This window comes from Oncorhynchus clarkii, chromosome 19 (genome assembly GCF_045791955.1).
Source record: "Oncorhynchus clarkii lewisi isolate Uvic-CL-2024 chromosome 19, UVic_Ocla_1.0, whole genome shotgun sequence".
Lineage (NCBI taxonomy): Eukaryota > Metazoa > Chordata > Actinopteri > Salmoniformes > Salmonidae > Oncorhynchus > Oncorhynchus clarkii.
The window spans coordinates 16798719-16809135 of NC_092165.1; the positions used below are offsets into that span (position 1 = coordinate 16798719).

The 10417-nt window shown below is 42.8% G+C and overlaps 1 protein-coding gene across 1 annotated transcript; it reads right to left on the reverse strand.

The window, feature by feature from the left end:
- Positions 1-2567: 2567 nt before the first annotated feature.
- On the reverse strand, positions 2568-9077 carry LOC139374867 (NADH dehydrogenase [ubiquinone] iron-sulfur protein 8, mitochondrial-like). The gene is made up of 7 exons (XM_071116046.1): positions 8999-9077; positions 8071-8115; positions 7615-7680; positions 7220-7309; positions 6704-6876; positions 4301-4429; positions 2568-4035 (listed from the first exon to the last, which is right to left on the reverse strand). The coding sequence occupies exons 2-7, from the start codon at positions 8111-8113 to the stop codon at positions 3904-3906; spliced, it is 633 nt and encodes a 210-aa protein (XP_070972147.1). The 5' UTR covers positions 8114-8115; positions 8999-9077; the 3' UTR covers positions 2568-3903.
- Between the last annotated feature and the right edge of the window lie 1340 nt (positions 9078-10417).

Sequence of the window (10417 nt, forward strand, 5' to 3'; positions counted from 1 at the left end):
CATTACAACCTGTCATTTAAATTTATTTTTATTTGGATTTCATGTAATGGGCATACACAAAATAGTCCAAATTGGTGAAGTGAAATGAAAAACATGACTTATAAAAAACAAACAACAAAAAAAAAAACGGAAAAGTGGTGTGTGCATATGTATTCACCCCCTTTGCTATGAAGCCCCTAAATAAGATCTGATGCAACCAATTACCTTCAGAAGTCACATAATTAGTTAAATAAAGTCCACCTGTGTGCAATCTAAGTGCCACATGATCTGTCACATGATCTCAGTATATATACACCTGTTCTGAAAGAACCCAGAGTCTGCAACACCACTAAGAAGGGGCACCATGAAGGCGAAGGAGCTCTCCAAACAGGCCAGGGACAAAGTTGTGTAGAAGTACAGATAAGGGATGGGTTATAAAAAAATATCAGACACTTTGAATATCCCACGAAGCACAGTTAAATCCATTATTAAAAAATGGAAAGAATATGGCACCACAACAAACCTGCCAAGAGAGGGCCGCCCACCAAAACTCACAGACCAGGCAAGGAGGGCATTAAATCAGAGAGGCAACAAAGAGACCAAAGATAACCCTGATGGAGCTGCACAGCTCCACCGTGGAGATTGGAGTATCTGTCCATAGGACACTCCACAGAGCTGGGCTTTACGGAAGAGTGGCCAGAAAAAAAAGCCATTGCTTCAAGAAAAAAATAAGCAAACACATTTGTTTTTTTCCAAAGGGCATATGGGAGTCTCCCCAAACATATGGAAGAAGATACTCTGGTCAGATGAGACTAAATTGTAGCTTATTTGGACATACATAAAAAAATATATTTAAAAAATCAAGGCAAATGCTATGTCTGGCGCAAACCCAACACCTCTCATCACCCCGAGAACACCATCCCCACAGTGAAGCATGGTGGTGGCAGCATCATGCTGTGGGGATTTTTCATCGGTAGGGACTGGGAAACTGGTCAGAATTGAAGGAATGGTGGATGGCTCTAAATAGAGGAAATTCTTGAGGGAAACCTGTTTCAGTCTTCCAGAGATTTGAGACTGGGATGGAGGTTCACCTTCCAGCAAGACAATGACCCTAAGCATACTGCTAAATCAACACAAGTTATTTAAGGGGAAACATTTAAATGCCTTGGAATGGACAAGTCAAAGCACAGACCTCAATCCAATTGAGAATCTGTGGTCTGACGTAAAGATTGCTGTACACCAGCGGAACCCATCCAACTTGAAGAAGCTGGAGCAGTTTTGCTTTGAAGAATGGGCAAAAATCCCAGTGGCTAAATGTGCCAAGCTTATAGATACATACCCCAAGAGACTTGCAGCTGTAAGTGTTGCAAAAGGTGTCTCTACAAAGTGTTTTCTTTGGGGGGGTGAATAGTTATGCATGCTCAAGTTTTCTGTTTTTTTTTTGGGGGGGGGGGGGGGGGTATATAGTTATGCACGTTTTCAGTTTGTCTTATTTATTGTTTGTTTCACAAGAAAAAAATATTTTGCATCTTCAAAGTGGAAAGCATGTTGTGTAAATCAAATTATACAAACCCCCCCAAAATCCATTTTAATTCCAGGTTGTAAGGCAACAAAATAGGAAAAAGCAAGTGACGCCCGGTTTATACCGTCCATCTGCTTGGTCTCTAATTGATTATTCAGGGTTCAGCTCGAGACCACTTTACACGCCAGCAGCAACCTGGCATGTTTTGGTCTGGTTCACAAAGTTTCTAACCATTTCAACATGTGGACCGCAGCCTCACGTTCTCTGGACTGTATGCTAATTCTTAGCGAGTCCTTTTAAGCACTCTGGACTTGGAGGTCATTCAGTCATGTTGAAAAGAACTCTGAGCTCACTTGGGCGTGGCTACTGACTGGGCACAAGTTCTCATAAAAAACTATTATAATTTAGAAGGCTAAAATCACAAAAGTATTCTCATATTTAATCATATAATTTCTACAACATTTAGATGCTAACTTAATACATAGGACACGTACACTTTCAGAGTTACAGTTACCTTGATATAACATCCTTAATGACATCACAAAATATACAATGCGACAGGTTTATTCTTGAAGTCCCCACTGACCATTTCCCACATTCTTTATGTTAGAAAAATTGTTCCAAAGTTCTTCTTTGGCCGTTAGACCTTTTAGACGGGCCACACTCTGTAACAAAGGGATTTCTTTCCCAATACTGCAGGCCAGAAAGAGAAAGTTCTCTCTAAATTTACGACCGGTTGTTAAGTCCCAACTCCTCCTCCCCCTCTCCTCTGTCACCTTTTATCCTCACCAAGGAGTCATGACAACGGTCAACTGTTTGGACCTTACATAGACAAGTGTGTGCCTTTCCAAATCATGTCCAATCAATTGAATTTACCACAGGTGGACTCCAATCAAGTTATAGAAACATGTTAACATTGATGAATGGAAACAGGATGTACCCGAGCACAATTTCAAGTATCATAGGGGTCTGAATACTTATGTAAATAAGGTACTTGTTTTTGTTTTTTATAAATGTGCAAACATTTCTAAAAACCTGTTTTCGCTTTGTCATTGAGAAAAAAAAATTTGATCAATTTTAGAATAAGGCTGTAACGTTACAAAATCTGGATAAAGTCAAAGGGAATGAATACTTCCCGAATGCACTGTATAACTAATTTACCACCTGGAAACATGCAGTCTTTTCAACAGCTATTACACTAAAAGGGCATTATCAATTCCACAGTACTCTTCTAACCTCATAGTATGAAAATATAAAAACACAGGAAAATCACACCTTTGACTTCAATGGGACTTTAAAAGACAACGCTGCAGGCCATTTTAAAACTTAGGACAGAACAATATTTATTCTTCATAATTTCAAGTCCACAAGTACTTAACCTTTGTACAATTATCATGACAACAAACCCCCATGTAACTTTGTGTTTGCAGCAGGCTAATATATTCTCTAGTTTGAGGATAATAATAATAATTATAATAGAGCCCGAGTATCATGTGCCAACTGGTTGTGTATTACTCTCCGACAAAATGATAACACGCCGCCCTTAAAACAGAGTAGGACTGCGTCTCAAAAGCCACCCTATTCCTTATATAGTGCATTACTTTTGACCAGTCTTATGGGCCCTGGTCAAAGGTAGTGCACTATATTTGAGGTAAGGTACCATTTGGGACACAGAGTAGGTAGTTGTCCCTAACCACTAACACATGGTCAGATTTTTTTCCCTTGTCCCTACTGGTTCAAGTTAATTTGATCTGATCCTAGATCTGTGGTTTGGGGCAATATCTTACCTCGAATCAGATAGACAGTACTGTTGAGCATAGACATCAGGGGTGCATTCAGCAGGGCACAGCGTTGTGGAACGTTCAGACACATGGTATGTAGAACAAACATGCCTCAATGACAAGTAGAATAAAGAATCATGTCAACTCTATTGATGCAATTTCTTTATGAACATTTCCACAACGTATCCCTATTGAATGTGCCCCAGGATAGGTATCTGTGGGCTGGCTGCCGGTACAGGAGACCGAGGGTGCATCTCTCTGTGGGTGAGCTGAGCTTATTTTGACAGTGGTCCACACAGACCTGGTTCTGGAGAGCTGTGGCTCCCTGCTGTTTATTTTGTCCCAATCATCCAAGTCACATTCAATATCTATGCAATAGATATATGCAATATAGATAAACAGTGCTGTCTGGATCTCTGGAAACAGGTCTGGGTGTGAACACTGATTTGGATCAACAGTACAGTATGGATGGACGTGTGTCTGTGTCAAAGAGGCTGAAGGATATCTATACAATGTGTGTGCCAGTTTGTCATACCGCATCTGTGTGTGTTTCATAGTTATCAACAGAGCACGGTCGATCAGTCTGTCGGTGTGTGTGCGCTCGTCAGCCAGCCTGTCTGTCTATCGATAGAGGTAATCAGCTTGTATGTTGGCAGCGATCTCGGCCTCCCACTTGTCTCCGTTGTTGAGCAGTTTCTCTTTGTTGTAGAGCAGCTCCTCATGGGTCTCTGTGGAAAACTCAAAGTTGGGGCCCTGAGGGAGAGAGAGGTGAAAGAGACAGAGAGAGAGAGGGGGGGGGGGGAGGAGAGACACCACACCAAATAGTTTTACAGGTCCTTCACGCCAACCTCAGTCACAGGAATTTGAACATCCAAACATCTACAGAGGAAGCTATGATAGAGGGGCACTCTTTAACCTACATAGTGCACTCTCTTTGGTGAAATGTAGTGCACTCAGTAGGGAATAGGGTGCCATTTGGGACACCGACCACAGTAGAGGTGTAGAAGGTTCTGCTCACCTCCACGATGGCATCAACAGGACAGGCCTCCTGGCAGAAGCCACAGTAAATACATTTGGTCATGTCGATGTCGTAGCGCGTTGTCCTCCTGCTGCCGTCTGAACGGGGCTCTGCCTCAATGGTGATGGCCTATGCATTGGGAAGGGGGGGGGGGGGGGGGGGCAGACATAGGATTAGTCCCAAATGGCACCATATTCTGTAAATGGTGCACTTCTTTTGACCAGGGCCTATAGGGTGCAATATGTAGGGATCTGCGCAGCCATGAATGTATTTACATTGCAAAGTGCAGGTGTTTTAATGCCCTGAGAATGGTAGGGATATGCAGATGTGAATAGTACAGTTGTGTAAACACTACAGGGTATGGTTGCTCCAGTTGGTCGTAACTCTACTCAGACGTAAAATGCACTTAACGCCGAAAAAAGAAATCACCTGGGCCGTCTATGAGCTGTCTAGTAAGGAGCAGGAGTATGACTTCATCCCCCCTCTACTGGTCGGGTGCCCAGAGCAGAAGACTCTGCTGTGCACCAATGGGGCTCCTGCTCTGGCTAGAGCAGGTCCGCCTCCAACCCTTCGGGACCATTCAGAAGGCGTCACGACAAGACTCTAACTACATTATTCTATGTATAAAAACTGCTGTAACCTTTGTCTAAGCCCCTTTTTCAGCTAACTCCTTCTGAGCTATATGAATCAGGTCCGTGCACGTTAAACTGCAGGACAAGATATCTTTTGACCAATAAACTGCCTTTTTGTTACAACTGAAATCCACTCTGTCCAGCGTCCATGATTTGGTCTCACTCTCCTGTAAGTTAATCATCAACAATTGCCAGGGTCCAGTAAGCAACTAAAACGTTATAACAGCAAGGAGTCGTATACCAGTTAATACTATAGCGAATTGGTTAGGTTACTAATGTTAATAGCTGTCTGACTTTATTAGCAAGCAAATTTTCACACCATAAACTCAATTATTTGATCAGAGAAGTTGGAAAATTTTGCTCAACATGTCTCTGGCTAGCTAACGAAGAATTTGATCCAGCTAGCAAGATACTTAACAAGCCACACCTTCTCCCTCACCTCAAACTTTCCAAATTACAGTTGTTTTTCGGTTACAAATCATGAAGTACAGTCGTGGCCAAAAGTTTTGAGAATGACACAAATATTAATTTTCACAAAGTCTGCTGCCTTAGTTTGTATGATGGCAATTTGCATATACTCCAGAATGTTATGAAGCGTGGTCAGATGAATTGCAAAGTCTCTCTTTGTCTTGCAAATGAACTGAATCCCCCCAAAATATTTCCACTGCATTTCAGCCCTGCCACAAAAGGACCAGCTGACATCATGTTAGTGATTATCTCGTTAACACAGGTGTGAGTGTTGACGAGGACAAAGCTGGAGATCACTCTGTCATGCTGATTGAGTTCGAATAACAGACTGGAAGCGTCAAAAGGAGGGTGGTGCTTGGAATCATTGTTATTCCTCTGTCAAACATGGTTACCTGCAAGGAAACACGTGCCATCATCATTGCTTTGCACAAAAAGTGCTTCACAGGCAAGGATATTGCTGCCAGTAAGATTGCACCTAAATCAACCATTTATCGGATCATCAAGAACTTCAAGGAGAGCTGTTCAATTTTTGTGAAGAAGGCTCCAGGGCGCCTAAGAAAGTCCAGCAAGCTTCATGTAATTGTCAATAAAAGCCTTTGACACTTATGAAATGCTTGTAATTATACTTCAGTATTCCATAGTAACATCTGACAAAAATATCTAAAGACACTGAAGCAGCAAACTTTGTGGAAATTAATGTGTCATTCTCAAAACTTTTGGCCACGACTGTACACTTCATCACCTTCTCACCCCCGTCTCTGTGGTCAGGCTTCTCACCTAACATTGCCTCTTCGTTATCGTTCAGGCAAGCTGCCTTTCCAGAGCATGCACCGATACTGTAACTGACAAGTTGGTTCTCTCTTCTCTCTTCAGTCACGTGCTGCGCTGCATTCCGTTACGTGAACGATTCGCTGAGCCCTGGATACAGACAGTATTGCTCCAAAATGCGCATCACTCGTTCGCTTACAGCCAGTAGTGATCCAGCCAGTAGTGATCCAAAGTCACCCCCACCAAACTTTTCTCATCGTCTCTACACGAATCACGTAGGTCATCTATTTTGGTTTCAAAACGCCGAATTGTGCCGAAAGGTGACTCGATTGCATCCCTGATTATGAAGCATTAAATCTCATGAACGCACATTGCTTACACGGGACTTAGCTACGACGAGTCTTATTTTAGGTTGGTGCAACAGGTGGAAATTCTGATCACAAAGTCTGACGTAGCTACGCCTGACCTAGCATTTAAGACCACGTTTTTACGCCCAACTGGTGCAACAGGCCAAAACAGGTGTGTTTCTATGTACCTGGGCGGGGCAGATGGCTTCACACAGCTTGCAGGCGATGCAGCGTTCCTCTCCAGAGGGGTACCTGCGCAGGGCGTGCTCACCGCGGAAACGGGGAGACAGGGGCCCCTTCTCAAACGGGTAGTTTATGGTGGCCGGCTCTCTGAACAGGTAGCTCATGGTCATGCCCAATCCTGGCGGAGCAGGAAGTGATGTTATACACTACACCGGCTGCATCCAAAATGGCACCGTACAAGTACAGAGTTCAGGTAAAGACTACTTTGTCAGTATGTAGCCTTTATAACAGTCATTGCAAGGCTGGTCCCTGATCTTTTGGTGCCCTCTTGTCAACTCCTATGAAAGTTGTCATAGGAGTTTGCAAAATACCAACAAAAAAATCTGGGACCAGGTTATTCAGTGGCTGTGTCTGAAATGACACCCTATGGGCCCTGGTCAAAAGTAGTGGACTATATAGGGAATATAGCACCATTTCAGACATGGGGGTTGGTGTCACGAAGAGTCAGGAGTGAAACTGACCTCTGAAGAGCTCCGTCCATAGCAGAGTCTGAGCGGCTCTGTCTGTTATGGACTTCATGTCTGTGGGCAGATCCTGAGCATTCACATACTCTACAGAGAGAGGGACGGGAGGGAGAAAGAGAGGGGAGTAGAGAGAAAAAGAGTGATATTAATGTTGAATGCGTGTCTGAACATTCATACTAATCAAAGGCAAATAAAGTGAAGCTGTGTGGGGAATACAGTGGTCAGGTGTATTTGAGAGACACTGGGTGTGCTCGTTTTGAATTTCCCGGTGCCCCGGATGGGTGGGGGATGTCCCTTGAGGACTAATGGAATGTGCAAATGCCGCCCACCCGGGGCACCCAGTGATGCAAAACTAACGTGCCTTGAGAGCCGGGGGAAGAGGCAGTACTTACTGAATCCCTCTCTCTGGGCCGACAGACTGATTGGACGCACAAGATTGTGTCCAGCCGCAATGGTGCCTGTGAAAAAAAAAAGAAAGGAGTAAAATTATGACATAAGGCAGAGGATGGAATGGCGCTACCAGGGAAATGTTTTCACCACAAGAGGTCAACAATTAGCAAGAAGACTTCAATGACAACTAACAAATAATAGCATTGACTCGTCTTACAGTTTCACATTTAGCAGACACTCTTATCCAGAGCGACTTATAATCAGTATCTTCATAGACAGTTGAGATGTGTTTTGGGTATCTGTAACCACTGTTACCCCAAATAACTGAGTAGAGCCTAAATTTGAACTGTTGATGACCAATTTGACTTTCCTATCAATAAAGCAGTGCACCACATCATCAATATCCATCCATCTTTCCATCCCTCCCTCCCTCCCTCCCTCTTCAGGTGAGGTCTTACCTGGCCGGGACACAGAATATAGTACACGCAACGCTGCAGACATGCCTGGAAAATTCCAACGCCACAGGAAGAAAGAGGTAGAGAAAGAAACAGAAACATGTTATTATTAACCATGTGACACGGAACAGGTGCAATACAGGGTCTATGCACATAAATTGGCCAATATTTTTTTGTAACGGGTCAATGATCTATTAAACCGACAATGTGAAATCTATTGCCAGATAATACAGTACATTGCACTCATTCAGAAAACCGGCATTGGTATTACTTTGTTTGTCATGACATAATGTAAAGATGTGCCTGGTCAAGAAATAGGTAGATAGCTAACGAAGTTCCATAGCTAACAGGTTCGAAATTGTGCTTGTTAAACAGGTTCGTATTTGTGCTTGTTAAGAAAATCGTTAATGTGTGATGATCATTATGACCCTTATGTCAGCGCTCAGCTGGTCCTTGTGATGACAGCATGCGATGCGAGAGAAGCTACTACACTGCTGAATATCTGTTGACATCAGAGGTTAGCCAGTACGTTATCTCGCTAGTTGAGGATATAAGTGTTCTAGCAAGACTGTTCTCCCCGAAAACAAAAGTCAACCGTCTACCCAGGTGACCCAGGCCCCGTGACATGATAGATTGTAGCAAAATGTCTTACTCACAAAAAGCTAAATACCAAAACGCTATACACTATGACAAATGCTTATTAGATAGGTATTAGCGAGCCGGCTAGCAACCGGTTAGCCATACCATCCTCAAGGACTTTTCCAATGACTGACGTTATGTCACTTAGCTGTAAAAACAGCGGTCATACAAACACCAAAAGTAGGTAGAAATGTAAAATATATTATTGTAAAAAATATATATTGTTGTAAAATATATTTAAAATCATTGCAAATAATGATGTAGTTGATAAAATAACTTGAAACTCACTGACCTGTCGCTATTTGGCCTTCTAAACCAGAACAGCGGACGAATTACGAAGTGCAATCGGCGTGGGCAGGAAGTGAAAGAACGTTATGACAGAGATCTCGTGTTGAACGTCAAAAAGTCACCATGTTTGATGTGGCGAGTTCAAAAGTTTGAGAATATTATTTTCTATCCTAAAATACAGTGCTACGTGAAATGATTAAATGCATCGTTGTTGTTTTGAATTGATTGTGCTCCATTCAGTATGTAGTAGTGATATTTTACAGACACACACACACACACACACACACACACACACACACACACACACACACACACACACACACACACACACACACACACCAATGCTTGATACGGCATTTGCTAGCAAATGAAGCAGGATAGTTTTAATTGGAGATGGTATTTTTGGTGACGTCACTTTGTGTAATCTCCACTCTCCCATCCATAACTCCCTCTATCTCCTCATGGTTGTGGACTAAATATCAGTCTTAAAAGTAAGTACGCTACTGTATTACAATTACATTAATTATTCTATAATATCAACGATTTTTCTACACGTTGTGAGGCTTTCAAGATTATATAATTTGACTAACCAACAGTAATTGGCTGAATTCATTTATATCTTTCTAAGTTATAATCACTGTTCTTTCTCTTCTCCATCGCTCAGTGAACGAGTGGGCCAACAGTACAGCAGTAGTGTTGGAGCAGTCGTGGACGAGGGTTGAGAGGTCAGTGCTGGTGGCAGTTCTGAGCATGGAGATGGTGCTGGGGGTCATTGTGAACTGTCTGGTACTACTGGTAAAAATCCTATAGGTAATTGTTATTAACTCTGAGCGTGACTTCTCTATCTCTCACATACACACACTTCTCTCCCTGAGTTACTGTTAGGAGATCAAACTAAGGACTCGTATATCCTCTTTTTATCCAGTGTTCTGACTGTAGCTTACTTCTGTGAATGTGTTTTACTTTACATATACCTACCTGCCTGATGGTGGCACTCTTTTACAAATGTCATAGTACAAACAAGCTCTATCTGCTGATAGAGGCAGAGCCCATATAAAAGCTTGAAATCTCTTTCTCAGTGTAGGGGTCGGTTTCCCTGTAGATACTGGGTCCCCTTCGTCAATCTGACCCCTCTCACCACAGCGGATACTCCTGGTTAGACTGGACCTATCCCCTGCACCTGATTAGCGGAGAACCTGTCGCCGGTGATGCTCTACCTGGACTGCGAGTTGAACCCCATCATCTACTGTGCCAATCAGGACTTGCGGGACTTGCTCTGTTCTAGACCAGTAGGAAGTTGTTATTCTCAGAGCCTGTGCTGACAAGCATGACAAAGTTGGAATTGGAAAGAGTGACAACAAAATAAATTACAGTGGGGCAAAAAAGCATTTAGTCAGCCACCAATAGTGCAAGTTCCCCCACT